Genomic DNA, 17,018 nt, shown 5'->3' with positions numbered 1-17,018 from the left:
CTTACAGTCAGTGTGACACCTTTGAAGTTCCTTGACATGTTCTTTATTTTCTAGAACATAGTTTTTGTAACTGCTCCATATGTACTTAAGAAAAAAGTTTTTTTCTAATTATTGTATGTAGAATTCTATATATGTCAACTTTCTTTTTTGTTTTTATTTGTATATATTAAATGTACAAAGTGATTAATTTCATTGATATTTCATACATGTCTCATTTATGTTGCATGGAATTTCCTAACATACCTGTTTCTATCTTTTTTCAATCTTTACAGATGCTTATGGTTATGTGTCTTTCGCAAAATATATTTCAACTCATTTTGTCAGTTTCTTTTAATTAGTGAATTGAGTTCATTTGCTATTGATATTTGTAGTATTATATACATTTATAGTATATCTAGATGTATACTATTTTTTATGGTATTTCAGTATATCTCATATATATATATATATATATATATATATATATTTCCATTGTTGTTGTACTAGTAGCCCTCATTTGTACCCTAAAGAATTTTTAGAACTTATTTAATGAAATATATATATATATATATATATATATATATATATATATATATATATATATATTTGGGGGGGCAGTATCTTTTTTTTTGTAGTATGTAGTATGGGGATTGAACTCAGTCTCTCATACTTAACTAGGCAAGTGCTTTCTACCACTTGTTTTTCACATGGGGTCTCTTGCTTTTGTTATACTGGCCTGAGACAGCAGTTCCTACCTCTCCTTCTTGAATAGATGGTATATGCTGCTACATCCAGTTTATTTTGAGATAGAATCTTGCGCTAGCTGGCCTTGAACCGTTGTCCTTTTGCCGTCACCTCCTGTGGAAGTTATAAGCGTGTGCCATCATGATCTGTTACACTCCTTTGTTTTAAATTTATGCCTGTATCTACCTCCTGAAAATATGTAAACATTAGTATGCTCTCCCATCCCTTGTCTCCCTCTACCCCAACTTCAATCCCATTTCATTTATTTTATATCAAAATTTTGTTTTTATTGATTTTACCTTTTTCAGTCATAATGTTCTCTGTGTGTATCAGTATCCCTCCTTCCCTTCTTCCCTCCTTTCTTAACTATTTAAACAATCTCTACCTAGATATTTATTTACTTATACTTTCTAAATTGCTTATAATGTCTGGGTTTGTCTTTTTTTTTTTCCTTTGGTCGTGGGGCCTGAACTCTGGACCTGGGTGCTGTCCCTCAGCTCTTCAGCTCAAGGCTAGTGCTGTATCACTTGAGCCAGAAGTGGCTTTTTTCTGCTTATATGGTGCTGAGGAATTGAACCCAGGGCCTTATGCATGCAAGGCAAGCACTCTACCACTGAGCCATCTTGCCAGCCCGGGTTTGTCTTTTAAGTAAAGTTGCCCTCTACATCTGTGGGCTCTTTTATGGATTTAGCCAATTGAAAGATAGGAAAAACAAAGTTCATTTGTAGTCTTTTTATTCTTATCATGATTCCCTTTGCAATGCAGGATAGTAACCATTTATATTGCATTTAAAGTAGACAAGGTATTGGAAGTAATGTAGAGATGATTTTTAAGGTGTATAAACAAACGAGTATGATTTGTATGCAAGTACTAAAACCATTTTATATGAAGGACTTGCACATGCTTCTATGTTGGAGTCCTGAAATCAAACTACCGTAGATATCCAGGGATGATTGTATTTCACCCCAAATTATTTTCAGTAGGTTTCCATAACAGCTAAAGTCAAATACATTTAATGATTTTATTTATATTTGAGTGATAGTTAGGCTGTATATGATTTTTGGTTTAAGTTAGCTTTCTTCAAATTCGAAAAGACAGCTCTGTTGTCTTCTTCCTTCCTGGTAAAAAAATGTGATACCCTATTCCTATTTATTTATTTAGGTACCACTCCTGGAGCTTGAACTCAGGACCTTGGTGTTGTCCATGAGCTATTTTGCTCAAGGTTAATACTCTATCAGTTGCATTGCAGTTCCATATTCAGCTTTTTGGTGGTTTGTTAGAGATGAGTCTCACTGCCTTTTCTACCCAGGCTGGCTTTGGTGATCCTCAGATCTCAGCCCTGAGTAGTTAGAATTACAGGCGTAGGCTACTGGTGCCAGGTTGCTGTTTGTATTTTTATGTCCTAATGGGTGATCTTTTTTTTTTTGCAAGATTTATATGTAGATTACATTCTAAAAATTCCACTATAACTTTAGGTTTAGCTTTTCTCCTTTTAGTCTTTGGGTCACTTCAATTTAAGATCTTATTTTTTCTTGCTAAAAATTGGTTTTAAAATACTTGATTCTTTGGGTCTGGGAATGTGGCTTAGTGGTAGAGTGCTTGCCTTGCATGCATGAAGCCCTGGGTTCGATTTCTCAGTACCACATAAACAGAAAAAGCTGGAAGTGGTGCTGTCACTCAAGTGATAGAGTGCTAGCTTTGAGCACAGAGAGGCTCAGGGACAGTGCCCAGACCCTGAATTCAAGCCCCAGAACTGCCTCCCATCCCCCCCAAAAATATATGTTTGATTCTTCTTTCATGTATCTCTTTACAATTGGAAATCACTACCACTTCATATTTATGCTAATATCTCCTGTTTCAAATAAGACCTTTGTAACTAATTTTGAAAATTAATTTTTTTTTGTCAGTCATGGGGCTTGAACTCTGGGCCTGAGTGCTGTCCCTCAGCTCTTCAGCTCAAGGCTAGTGCTGTACCACCTGAGCCACAGCACCGTTTCCGGCTTTTTCTGTTTATGTGGTGCTGAGGAATTGAACCCAGGGCCTCATGCATGTGAGGCAAGCATTCTACCACTGAGCCACCTTCCTAGCCCCGAAAATTAATATTTTTTAAAACAAACAATTGTCAGGAAAAGAACTACTACTTATATACTGGGTTAATATTTCTGTAAATGTGTAATTTTTACTTTGAATAATTTCATGTTTAAACTTACTTTCACTGTTGGTATACTAGTAGCCTTTATTTGTACTCTAAAGAATTTTTAGGACTTATTTAACGAATTATCATTTATATGTATTTTCTGTAGACAGTGGAGTTGGAGCAGGGATTGATTCATATTATGAGTATCTGTTGAAAGCCTATGTCTTGCTTGGAGATGACAGTTTTCTGGAAAGATTTAATACAGTAAGTATCCAGTTTTCTATTAATTTTATAACTAGTTTCATCTGACTACAGATTTTGCCAGAAACTAGTTACCTATATATGTAATATTAAGTTTACCTTAATGATACTGGACCAGGGACATGCTAAAATTTGTATTACAGTAAGTTATATATAATTTATAGTATTTAATCCAATACATATTACAGAGTAGTTTTGTTTTCATCTTTTATTTAGAAACTATCCAAGTCTGCCAGTAAGTAATAAAATATACAGGTTTGAATTTTACCTAATCTTTTATACATGAAAGACAATTACTGAAATAAGTTATAGTTAGCTTTCTCCTTTGGATTCCAATTCTGTTTGAAATGTTGGAGGTTTGGTCTGGTCCTTGATTAGACCAAATAGGGTTTTGGAGACTTGGAGGTGCTAAGTATACATTTTGAAAGTGGGTAAGTCTAAAAACTGATCAGAGCCATAGACATAAACTTTTAAAGATGGGTAGGGTTGTTGAATCCAAGTGAATTACCTTTGTTATTGATGCAAACAAAAATATACTAATTATATTATTAATATAATTCTGATAGGTAATACAGTTATTAATGTCATAAGTCATATATCACTGTATTATTTCAAACACTATTTACTCTTTCTTTTTGCCCACTCATCAGTTCATCCACATTATATACATGAAGCTTTGTAATAACTTGTTAAAAAGCAGGCAAGATCGCCTGTTTTAAGTCTTGCATCGATCACTTCTTGGTTTTGTGAACTTATGCAAGCAACTGTATTTCTCATCTACAAAGTGGTATATTAGTGCTTTTTTTTTCTTCTTGGTCAGTTGTGGGGCCTGAACTTGGCCTGGGCGCTGTCCCTCAGTTCTTCAGGTTAAGGCTAGTGCTCTACCACTTGAGCCACAGCACCACTTCCAGCCTTTTCTGCTTATGTGGTGCTAAAGAATTGAACCTAGGGCCTCATGCATGCAAGTCAAGCACTCTGCCACTGAGCCACCTTCCCAGCCCTATTAATGCTTTTTTAAAGGATGATTGGGAAGATTAAATGAACATCTATATACAAAGTTATTAGAGGAATACTTTAACTTGACAGAGGCTTAATAAGAATGATTAACAGACAAGTTAGCAAAACAATAAAAACAACATATTAAAACTAATAAGTTACCTATTAAGTGCTTTAACAGTACTATTACATGTATTATTTGATTATAACAAGATTTCTTATAGGCAAGGTTGAGGCTCTGGGTTCAATTCTAAACAGAAGTTCAAATTGAGGAACCCAGTTCAATTATAATAGTAAAAGAAAATTCTTTCTGTTGGCTCATTAGCACAATTTGTTCTTTATTCAAAGTGATGAAATACCTAGGATAAAATGGGAAGAGTTCCTAAGAACATGAAAAGCAGAGATAGCACGCCATATTAATGTTAATAGAGATTAGATGCATTACTTCCAGCAGTAGTAAGCTCAGAATATTATGTTGAGAAAAGACCAAATTTTCTAGCTACAAAAGAAAGCTAATTTTGTAATATGGGCTATAATATTCCAGAGGGGTCCTAAGAGCATCTCAGGAACACAAAGATATACTCACTGTGGGCTAATCCCATAGGAGAAGAGACAAGCCATTCAGATCTTTGCACTCAGCAGATCACATGTTATATATAGTCTTTATTAGTAAGCATCTGACTCTCTTTCCCTTCAGACAGGGACTCTATGTAGCCTAGGCTAACTTCAAGCTCTTAGTCCCCCTGCTTCAACCTCCTGAATATACATATTATAAGTACGTACCACACTTGGCCTCATATTCTCTTTTTGAATCACTTTGACTTTATACTAGTTACCTTGTTTGAGTTATGATTTTACATTGCATGTGTCTGTGTGTTGCTGGGAATCAGGATCTTGTGTTTTCTATACTCAGTGCTGTACTACTGAGCTGTGTTCTCAGTCTCGCATCTGACTTAGAGAATGTAAGGAAGTATAATATTTTAGAAAGATTTCTTTCCATCTAAAATAATTTAAATGTTTACACAGTTAATTGACAAATATCAAACTTATTTATAAATTTTATATAAAGTCAGGCTTAATATCTTTACTATAATTTTTATGAGTTTAGAGTCGTACATGTTTTTTCATCTACTTCCCTGACCACATTGTTGTGATCCTGTAGCACTACAATGCCATCATGCGGTATATCAGCCAGCCACCTCTTCTGCTGGATGTGCACATCCATAAACCAATGCTGAATGCTCGAACTTGGATGGATGCCCTACTTGCCTTTTTTCCAGGTTTACAGGTAGAAAAAACTGTTTCTTAATATTCAAATAAAATTTATTCTAGCTACTTTTGTGATCTCTAAAATTAATTGATGAAGTTTTGTCATGTTACAAAGTTGATTATTGTGTATATTAATTTACATAGTGATCATAAATAGAACTAGCTCATATTTTATGAGGTAACTTTTGTTATTTACTTCTAGGTTTTAAAGGGGGATATTAGACCTGCTATTGAAACTCATGAAATGTTATATCAGGTGATTAAAAAACACAATTTCCTGCCAGAGGTAAGTAATCTTTGAAGTTCTCATTTGTCCATGTACTATACATTGTTAATTTAAAAGTAGAAAATGACATCTTCAAGACATGTATACTTTTATAATTTTTTTCTGGTTAATTTATTTGCACAGTATTACATGTTTTTGCCTTCATAGTCTTGCTAAACTTGATTGTATTAAGAGAAGTCTTATTAAGAATAATGCTTGTATTGTTTTAATTTTATATGTAAAAAAATCCCAACTTAGTGCTTCCTAACCTTCTCTAACCCACTCCACTGTAGTATTGTCCCTTCCGTTTGTGTGTGCAGTACTGAAGAGCACATTAGCTAAGCACTCTACCACTAAGTTATCTCCTTGTCTTAATAGTGTCTCATTCTAACTTTTATATATGCCCACTAGGTATGGATATCCTGTCACTTTTATTTTCTGAACTTATTGATGGAAACTATATTCATTAGCTGTACTTTTACTGGTCACACATACTTCCTAGAAATGTGGAGAGCTGTCAGGTCATCTTCATGGTGACTAAGAATTACTTTTTTTTTTTTTTGGTTTAGTCCTGGGGATTGAACTCAGGGCCTGGCTCTGCCCCTGAGATTTTGTTCTCAAGGCTAGTACTCTACTACTTGAACTACAGCTCTGCTTCTGTCTTTGTGATGTTTAATTGGAGATCAGAGCCTTAGGGATTTTGGTGTGTGGATGGCTTTGAACTACAATCCTCAGATCTCAGCCTCCTGAGATCTTAGATTACAGGTAATGAGCCACCAGCACCTGGCTACTCTTCCTTTTGGATAAATTAGTAATAAATATTCTTGCTATACTGAAACTATGAGATTTTAATTATTTTTTATATTGAAAAGCATACTTTTTGGCTTTCCAGAAATATAGTTAATAATTCCCAAGTGTATGTATGGCCTTGTTCTATCCCTAAGCATTGTACCAACTTAGAATGCGTTTTTCCTAAAGTGATAAAACTTTTCAAAAAGTTTCTACAGGCAGAATAAAATGAGGTTTCAACTAAATACATTTATCACATATTAAATTTTATTTTGGTTTCTATTACATTTTTAATGCGTTTTAATTATTTTTAAGTAGTTACACAAAAGAGTTGCCATTCAACAAAGCAGTTTATGAATAAGGCATCTTGATCAATGTTATGCCTTTTAACATTCTCACCTACACCTTCTAACCCATCCCTTTCCTCAGTTAATTTTGTAAGATATGTGTTAAAATTTTTTTTTTTTTTGATCCGGTCGTGGGGCCTGAACTCTGGGCCTGGGCGCTGTCCCTCAGCTCATCAGCTCAAGGCTAGCACTCTACCACTTGAGCCACAGCACCACTTCCGGTTTTTCTCTGTTTGCTTATGTGGTGCTGAGGAATCGAACCCAGGGCCTCTTGCGTGCAAGGCAAACGCTCTACCACTGAGCCACCTTCCCAGCCCCTGCGTTAAATTTTGATTGCATTGTTCTCCCCTTCTTGTCTTCATTTGTCTACTGCTCTCATTTTTCTTTCAAAATAGATGCTACTAAGTAGATTTTGAAGTAATTGTCTCATTGCACAGAAGGTTTGAGGTTATAAAAGAAAGCATATGCTAAAATACATAAACTTCAAAATAGTTGAGAGTAGATTTTAAGTTCTTTCATCACAGAAACATGGTGTGTTCAGTAAAGTATACTAATTAGCTTGATTTGCCATTTCATACGTATGCAAAAATGAAAACATGTTGTATATCACAAATACACATAATAGTTTTGTTAGTAAAAGAAATTTAAAAGGAAATTATAAGGACTTGTTAATAATTAAGTGGGAAAAGGAAAGAAGAAAAAAAAGGAAAACAGTTACATACACAATTGAGATTTATGTGTTGTCATTATTGAGCTTTATAACTTGAGTTTCGCTGATTTTCCTACTTGCCCAAATGCTTATTTGCAAAGTAGACCATTAACTGAGTAAAAAATAGTATCCTTTGCAAGAATGAATTGTGATTTTTAGCAATGAAAATTAGTGTTACATAGAAAATATATCATGATTTATGTTTTAATTTATTTTACTTGTTATGGTATAATATATATTTCCATGTATTCTAGAACTACTTATTTTTAATCATATTTTGGTTTCTGCTTATATGTTGTTTTGCACAGGCATTTACTACAGATTTTAGAGTACATTGGGCTCAACATCCTTTAAGACCAGAATTTGCAGAAAGCACCTACTTCTTATATAAAGTAAGATAATTTACCCCTTTCTGCTTTTTACTTATTGTTCTCTGTTGGCTCTCTTGTTTGTAGCAGAAATTGGTATTTAATGTTATAATGGCTGGATATATCACTCTTTACATTCATCTAGCTCATTGAATCACTGAAAGATGCAAGAATTGACCTATAAATCTTATACCTTTGCAAAATATTTTTGTAAACCTTTTTATAAAGAGAAATTTTGTATTCTAGAATTTCTAAATTATGTCTCTTCAAGGAGGTAACTTTTGAGACATTACAATTTTAATCTAACTGATAAGGTTTCAGTTTCATTTGTTTATTTTTTTTAAAAATTCAAATGTGGATCCTATGGTGATATGCATTCCAGTGCCTGATACAGTGCCTGGCATCTAGTTGGTACTCAATAAATATTTGATAAATGAATGGTGTATGGTAATATATAAGCTATATATATGTATACATATATTCTCCTTTTTAATAGGCTACAGGAGATCCTTACTACCTTGAAGTAGGGAAAACACTTATTGAAAATTTAAATAAGTATGCTAGAGTGCCTTGCGGATTTGCTGCCATGAAGGATGTTCGTACTGGAAGTCATGAGGACAGGTAAAAGAATCACTAACATCCCTTTCCTCAGGGTGACTCTGACACAATACAACCTACAATTACTTGTTAGGATTCAGATACATTTAATGTTTAAGAAGGGTAAGAGGAAGTGGCGCTGTAGCTCAAGTGGTAGAGCGCTTGCCTTGAGCTGAAGAGTTGAGGGATAGTGCTCAGGCCCAGAGTTCAAGCCCATGACTGAACAAAAAAAAAAAAAAAAGAAGGGTAAGAATATAAAGCTGGAGTTCATTTGTTTCCTAACTCTCTTGAATTGATAGACTCACTTAAAATGGTTTGAAAAGTTTGTATTTTTCTCATAGTATCTGGTACATAGTAGGTGTTCAAGTAGACTAATGAATATTGTATACCAGAACCATCATTAGAAATATTAGAAATATATCTCTTTTCTCCTTGGTAATAGTGATTATTATGCAAGCTTGTTAGAACTCATCAAAATGATTATTAAAGATCTAGATTATGATTCCTGTTTATTCAAAATTCTTCAAAAGGAAAAATGTAAGCTTAATAGTACTTACCTATAATCTCAGCAAATTGGATTGTGAAGGTAGGAGGAAATGCATGAGACCCACCTATAAAAACAAAAACAAGGGCCGGGAAGGTGGCTCAGTGGTAAAGCGCTTGCCTTGCATGCATGAGGCCCTGGGTTTAATTCCTCAGCACCACATAAGCAGAAAAAAAAAAAGCCAGAAGTGGCGCTGTGGCTCAAGTGGTAGAGCGCTAGCCTTGAGCTGAGGGACAGCGTCCAGGCCCAAAGTTCAGGCCCCACAACCGGAACCTCCTTCCCCCCCAAAAAAACAACAAAAACTAAATCACATGGCATGGCTTAAATCATAGTTCAGATCTCAGTATCTTGCCTCAAAAAAATTCTTAAAACACTATCTGGTTAATATGTATAGTCTTATTCTGCTCCTGATTTCAAAGGCTGGAGACCAGTGGTGGTTGCTGTGTCATTACATACTAGGTAGATAAGGAAACAATGAAATATTCAAGCTATAAAAAGGAGACTTGGTCAGTGTGATAGTTACAAACAATCTAGTTATTCCAAGATGCCCTATCTGGCTTTTACATTTCTAAATGAACAATGAAACTGTTCATTTGGTTAGCAATGTCCATTCTATAAATATCTACTGAAATTTCTCATGTGCCAACATTATGCAAATGTCTTAGGATTGCAGATATAAAGACATGCCCTTTCTGTCACTGAGTCACTGAAGCCAGGCAGATAAACAGATTTTTAAAACATTGTGTAAGTGCTGGGAAACATGGAATATCATGAGATGCAAGTTGGGGAGTGGTGGTAGTCACTGAAACATTCCTAGAGGATTCTGAAAGATGAACAAATTAGAACACAAAAAAATGAAAGCAGTTTCAGACAGAGGACTAAAGCCATGACAAATACAGCACTCATCACATAAGGAATGTACCTTAGTCTTTCAATCAAGAGTATTTGGATAATCGTTAATTAAATTTGAAGCCCCCTTTTTCTGATGACAGTTCATGAAAAATGAGTAGGTTTCTGAAAGTAGATATACAGACAACAGCAAGGAAGCAGATACCCTGTGTCTTTGTAACATTTATATAGTTTTTTTTATGCACTTCAGACATTGTTCTAAAAGCTTTGTATTTATTTGATTTTTAAAGTAGCCCCCATTTTAATGATGAAAAACATAAAGTGAAGACAAATTAGAGAATGTGTTCACTATTATACTGTGAAGTTAAGGTCAAAACTCTAAGTAAAGCACATAGGCTTTTAACAACTATGAAATATTGGTGGTCCACTCGAACAATAATTAAATGCCTATGATATACCAGGCACTACACTGAGGTTGAGAATGAAAAGATAAATTAGAAATGCCTCTTCCCTTCCATGTCTTTTAGTTAGTAAATAGGGTAGTTGTGGGAAAAAAAAAAAAAAACACCATACGATGTGTCCTACAGTAGAAAAGTGGTAACAGGATGAGGAATTACAGAGAATGGTATGGTTTACTCTGTTGAGAGTTCCATGTTTTAGAATCTAATATCCTACTTTTCTCCCTCCAACCACATAATTCTTTTATTAATAAATGATAATAATAATAATAATTAGAAATTTTATTGCTTCCAGTCTTGGAGCTTGAACTCAAGGCCAGGGTACTCTCCCTTAGCACCCTACCACTTGAGCCTCAGCTCCACTTCTGCCTTTTTTTGGTGATTAATCAGAGATCATCATAGACTTTCTTGCCCAGGCTGGCCTTGAACTGAAATGCTCAGATCTCAGCCTTCTGAGTAGCTAGGATTATAGTTATGAGCCACTGGTACTCAGCCACATAATTCTTGTATAACATTGTTTCTAGACTTCTGATTTAGCTTTTACACAAGTCCAGTGACTATAGAATATATCTTACAGTATGTCTATGTGCTGGGACCTAGCTTAATGGTAGGGTGCTTGAATAGCATTTATGAGGCCCTGAGTTTGATACCTAGTATCCCCTCCCCTCCTCCTTCCCTCCAAATACTCTACTTTCCTTCCAAAAAGACATTCAGAATTAAACATGTGCCTGGCACAACAAATACCAACCATCTGGGTTCTGGCAGGGTGTTAATCTTTTCAGCAGCTAATAGGTTTATACTTATCCAGTTAAAGACCACTGCTTCATTAACTCCTTGTTTCTCATGGGGGCATTTTACCTAGCAGATGAATTTGGCTCAAGTATTGGCTGAGAACTACTAGTCTTCATTATACTTTGCTATTAGATTTGCTTTGGGTTTTTTTTAACAGCTTTATTGTGCTCAACTCCCAGTGAGCTTATGACTGCCCCATTAGTTTCAGATATTTCAGACTGTAGCAAGTAGATATTCTCTACTATACCCTCGAGCAGCTTGCTTTAATTAATTAATTAATTTATTATTATTATTATTATCATCATCGGTCATGGGGCCTGAACTCTGGCCCTGGGAGCTGTCCCTCAGCTCTTTAGCTCAAGGAAAGCGCTCTACCACTTGAGCCACAGCGCCACTTCTGGCTTTTTCTGCTTATATGGTGCTGAGGAATTGAACCCAGGGCCTCAGGCATACAAGGCAAGCACTCTACCACTGAGCCACCCCCCCAGCCTAATTTTTTTTAGTATAAATGTAGAAGAATTTTATATTTCTCCTTGAGAAATTTCATTGTATTGTATTTATTAAAATTGTATTTTAAAAATTTGTTTCTTGACTGTGAAGAAAGATTGAATATCAATTTACTAATCTGGTCTCTTAAATGAAGTTCCCATTTTCAGTGATCTTCAGCTTGGAAAACATACATTAAATAATTTTTTCATTCAAATTATGGGGAAAATTTTTAGATAAGGTCATGTCCAGTGCTCCATCACATGACACTTGAGATATGTTCTATGTTTTGGGTGCTTATTCCCTTACAATCTACTTGCATCGTCCTCTAGCTCATAAGCTGGATATCCATGTGTTGAACACACACACACACACACACACACACACACACACACACACACACACACACACACACACACACACACACACACACACACACACACACACACACACACACACACACACACACACACACACACACACACACACACACACACACACACACACACACACACACACACACGAGTTCTCCAACTGAAAACTACTTATGTTTTCTTAATATGTTACTAAAAACAATTTAAGTGATAAGAAAAAAATATAGAAATCTGTAATATATACTTCTCTACCTAACTGGTTAACAGTTCAGCAGTGTTCTAGACATTTTTTAAAAATGTTTATGATTTGCCTTCATGTAAATGTTTGTAGTTTTTAAGTAAAAATTAGATCATGAGATTAAATATTCAACTTACTAGCTTTACCTGATCCATATTTTAATGATTTTTTTACCATCTTCTACTCTTCTTTAATGTTTACAAATCATATTGTTTAAGCAGTTCTTAAATTTGCCAAATATCAGTATCTTTCTTGTTCATCAGTCTACTATTCTCAACATAACTGCCAGTTTTCCAGAAGCAGTTATGATAAGTGTATTGTACATTGACATGAGATTTTGTGTGTTACAAGATCAACATCCAATGAGTAGAAAAGTTTAAAGTTTTTAAAGTTAAAGTTTAAAGTAAAAGTTTACAGATGAGTTTCTATTTCAAAATAAATCAGGTGGACAAAGGACAGATTAGTTTTGGTCTCATATATGCTAGGTACTATGCTAAATAACAGACATATTTAGCATATTATGTATTACTATACATATCTTATTTAGTATTTATAGCCATGTTAGGAGTTGATTAATTAGTTCCTATTACAGAAGAGTAAACTGTAGCCACAGTCCAAATATAGCACCTCATGGCCACACAGTTAGTTAGTGAAAGATCTGTTTTCAAAGCCCATGTTCTTTACTACTGTGGTCTGCTGCCTCTCCAGCTCATTCTTTACTGACATTCTTGAAATTTGCATTCAATTTGGTAAATATTTATTGAGTGCCTACTATGTGCCAGGAGTTGTGCTTGGCTTGAGGTCTGATTTTATGCACCTGTCCAATAAGCTACTGGTTACTTAATTGCTGCAAAAATTCTGGATACATTGCCTCCTGGCCTTCTGGCTAAGATCAAGCACAAAACCTTGGATGTTTTGGGAGGTTAGAAATCTAAACGCAAATTTAAACTTGATGTTGCTATAACTCCATATACCAGCCAGCTCTTTTCTTGGCACTTTTGTTTAAACTTTTCTTTAAAATGTAATTATAACATTATAACATTAAATAATTTGTAAAGTCACATACCTTTTATAAGTATATAATAATTATAGTGTTGTACATTTTTCATGTAACTTTATAGATGATTATTGTATAAGCTTTCTAATTTATCACAACTGGCTAATAGTAAATGTCATCAAAGTTGTATGCCTTCATCCAGTTCTATTAATGTTAATTGAAGTTTCTTATAAGGTTCTCACAAGTACGAAATGGACAACTTGCCCTAGTTGGAGGGCATATCCAAAGATCTTGTCTTCCTTATTGACAAGATTTAATGTACCTTTTTTAGGCAACTCCTTTGTCTTTTTTGTTCTCTTGCAATACCCCTAGAGCCAAGGTTATTTTAACCTGGGAGGGTTGGTACATTCTGGATTTCTGTGGACATCTAAATTGGTGTAGATATGGTTATTGATCTTGACTCTACTAGATGTTTTAAGGTTCTCATACTTGACTGTAACTATTCATTTTAGAATGGATTCTTTCTTCTTGGCTGAAATGTTTAAATACCTTTACCTATTATTTGCTGATAAAGAAGACATTATTTTTGACATAGAAGATTACATTTTTACAACAGAAGCTCATCTGTTACCTCTTTGGCTCTCTACTACTAATCAAAGCATCTCTAAGAAGAACACAGTGAGTTTTTAAATGCGTTATTGTCTTTTTTACTTCCGTATTTATTTTTCCAAACAAAAAGTAATCCATAAGTAGAATTCAATAAATAGATTTATGATAGTAGGAAAATTATATTTCATGTTCTTTTATTGCACTCTGTATATCCTCTTGTATCATTAAACATGTCCTTTTAAACAATAATGTTAAGTAAAATAATTATTTATATAAAATTATTTTATATTGTAGACTTCAGAATATACGGAACTGGATGACAGTAATTTTGATTGGACTTGTCCAAATACTCAGATTCTTTTCCCTCATGATCCATTGTATGCTCAACGCATTCGTGAGCCCTTGAAAAATGTGGTGGATAAGAGCTGTCCTAGAGGCATCATCAGAGTGTAAGATGTATTATTTTATATTGGTTAATATCAAGCTTAATTCTCAGCAAATGACAGAAAGCTTAAGGAGCGTGTAATAGCAGTCAAGAAGACATTCACTTAGATCAGAGATAACTGAGGGTATGTAGTTGTCACTGATAAAAAATTATTAGTGGGTTGGCACAGTTACTCACATGTGAAATGGCTATTCAATAATTCAAAATCAGGAAGATGAAGTGGCACTGTGGCTCAAGTGGTAGAGCGCTCGCTTGAGCTGAAGAGCTGAGGGACAGCACCCAGGCCTAGAGTTCAAGCCCCATGACTGACAAAAAAAAAAAAAATCAGGAAGATTGTCATTCATGGCTAACCTAGGCAACATGTTATCAATGTTATTTTAACAAACAAACTGGATGTGGTGTTGCATGCCTGTCTTCCTAACTATGCAAAAAGCATAGATAGGAGGTTCACATTCCAGGGGACACTGGCAAAAAAATAACATATGACCCCTCCAAAAAACAACTAATGAAAAAAGGGCTGGGGGCATGGCTCATGCCTGCATAAGCAAATGCAATGCCCTAACTTCAAATCCGTTTTTTACTCTCCTCTCTCAAATTATTAGGAGTTAAATAGTAAACCTTAAATTGTAGCAGTGTCTTTTGTTATTAGGGAAATTTTCAATGTTTTGTTTAATGAACCAAGCAATAGTAGTGGATGTCGTATATCTTTTAAATTTCCATAGCTCTTTGTGTGTTTGTCGTTCCTGTGTGTGCTGTCCTGGAACTTGAATTCAAGGCATGGATGCAATCCCTTTCTTTTTTGCTCAAGGCGAGCAGTGCTCCACTTCTAGCTTTGTGGTGGTTAACTGGAGATAAGGGTATCAGACTTTCTCGCCCAGGTTGGCTTCAAACTATTATTCTTACATCTCAGCCTCCAGGCATGAGCCACTTGTGCCTGGCTTTAGCTCATTTTTATCAAATAATTTCATCAAATATTTCTACATGTCTTATATGTGTAAGAATTTTTTTCCCTTATTTTCTACAGTTTCTGTAACATGAAAATACAGGTTTTTTTTTTTTTTTTTTGCTTTGATTTTTACCTTTGGAGATTCTACTTGTTCTCAGTCGTTAAAAATCTTTGATTTAACAAGTTCTTCTAGTGAGTTGCCAAGGTCATTGCAAAGAAGTAACAAGGAAAAAGTTTTCACCTGGGCATATGATGACATATACTGTCATCCCTGCTGCTCAGGAGGTGGAGACATAGGATTGTAATGGAAACCCTATCTCAAAGACAAAATTGATAATGAAACATATGGAAAATTATTTAAAAATGTGAAAAATGGCACAATACAGAAGAATAACAGAGGAGGTCATTATGGTTACAAAATTACATATGCATACATAGAAATACAATGAAACTGCTTTGTCCAATTAATACACGTTAATAAAAAACAAAAAAAATTAAAAATATTTGAAAATAAAAAGGACTAGGGGTATGGCTTCAATTGCTAGAGTTTGCCCGACATGCACATCTTGGGGTTTAATCCTTTGTACAGCAAAATTAATTACTTAAGCAATTAATTTTAAAATGAGTAGCAGTATTCATATTATCAGTATTGCTTGGCTTTTAAAATATTAGTAGAAAAATCTGTGTTTTTGGAGGAAGACAGTAGTAACAAATCTCAGGTGAATCTATTCTGGACCCTCAAAATCATTGTTTAATGGTACTACTGTTTAATGGTACTACTTTTGGTAGATGATACCCATGCTTTTGTGACTGGAAAATATTGTATGTGAAAGTGATACCACTTAATAATAAGTTATATGTAAAAAATAACTTATTTCAGTTTCATTAGTTCCAAACTTAGTAATTTTGCTATTTTGATTAGGCCTAAGATTTTTTTTAAACCAATTTTAAATTTTACCCTTTTAAGTCTTGGCTATAATTACTTTTAGCAGAGAGGAGAGTTTCAGGAGTGGAGCTAAACCCCCTCTGAGAGCCAGAGATTTCATGGCCACTAACCCTGAGCATTTAGAAATCCTGAAGAAGATGGGGGTGAGTTTGATTCATCTGAAAGATGGGAGAGTCCAGTTGGTCCAGCATGCAATCCAAGTAAGACATTGCTATACTAATTAGATTTGATCTCTTCTCTGCCCTTTTTTGTCTCCTTAGCTTTGATAATCAATGGCATTTCAAAAAAAACAAAAACTTCATATAATTCAGAGACTGCATTTTAGCATGTCGTACCTTTAAAAGTCATCTTAATTGATTTAAATGAAGTTGAGTTATTTGCTTATATTAATCTGGTCAATTAGGATTCAAATTTAAAATTTCGGTTTCTCAATTTATTACCTTTCCATTATTTATTTTTTTTTTTTGTCGGTCGTGGGGCTTGAACTCTGGGCCTGGGCGTTGTCCCTCAGCTCTTCAACTCAAGGCGAGCGCTCTACCACTTAGCTACAGCGCCACTTCCCCTTTCCATTATTTTATTTAGATCAAAACTTCAAAAGTTGGTAGGTAGTTTTAATAGTAAATTTCACATTATTTTAGTTCCCAAAGAGCTACTGAATCTAAGAATTTTACTCATCATGGAATGAAAATTTTCTTGCATTTGTGTCTGAGAAAGATTATATGCTATTTGTGCAAACTTTTTTATAACTGACTTTTCTGCTTTAAAAATTTTCATAGTAAGATCTTTCAATTATTTATTCTGAGAAAAAGATGTAGTTTTCTAAATTTTAACCTAGAACTATATTGAACCTCAGATTGAACCTTTTCTCCACAG

General features: G+C 34.5%; 1 protein-coding gene across 4 annotated transcripts in view; it reads left to right on the top strand.

Moving 5' to 3' along the window:
• Positions 1-17,018, top strand: part of Edem3 (ER degradation enhancing alpha-mannosidase like protein 3) — a 74,692-nt gene that overhangs the window by 39,445 nt on the left and 18,229 nt on the right. For 2 of the 4 annotated variants that reach the window (XM_070034216.1, XM_070034218.1), the window contains exons 9-16: positions 3,027-3,124; positions 5,280-5,405; positions 5,589-5,672; positions 7,805-7,888; positions 8,361-8,485; positions 13,712-13,877; positions 14,103-14,257; positions 16,189-16,345. In XM_070034216.1, coding sequence (XP_069890317.1) covers positions 3,027-3,124; positions 5,280-5,405; positions 5,589-5,672; positions 7,805-7,888; positions 8,361-8,485; positions 13,712-13,877; positions 14,103-14,257; positions 16,189-16,345 — 995 coding nt within the window. The remainder of the gene's footprint in view (positions 1-3,026; positions 3,125-5,279; positions 5,406-5,588; positions 5,673-7,804; positions 7,889-8,360; positions 8,486-13,711; positions 13,878-14,102; positions 14,258-16,188; positions 16,346-17,018) is intronic. The other 2 variants (XM_070034217.1, XM_070034219.1) reach the window with 1 other exon arrangement.

This window comes from Dipodomys merriami, unplaced genomic scaffold (genome assembly GCF_024711535.1).
Source record: "Dipodomys merriami isolate MVZ:Mamm:240054 unplaced genomic scaffold, mDipMer1.0.p SCAF_24, whole genome shotgun sequence".
Taxonomy (NCBI): Eukaryota; Metazoa; Chordata; class Mammalia; order Rodentia; family Heteromyidae; genus Dipodomys; species Dipodomys merriami.
Note: the sequence above shows the minus strand (reverse complement) of the source record. Positions and strands in the feature narration are given on the sequence as shown.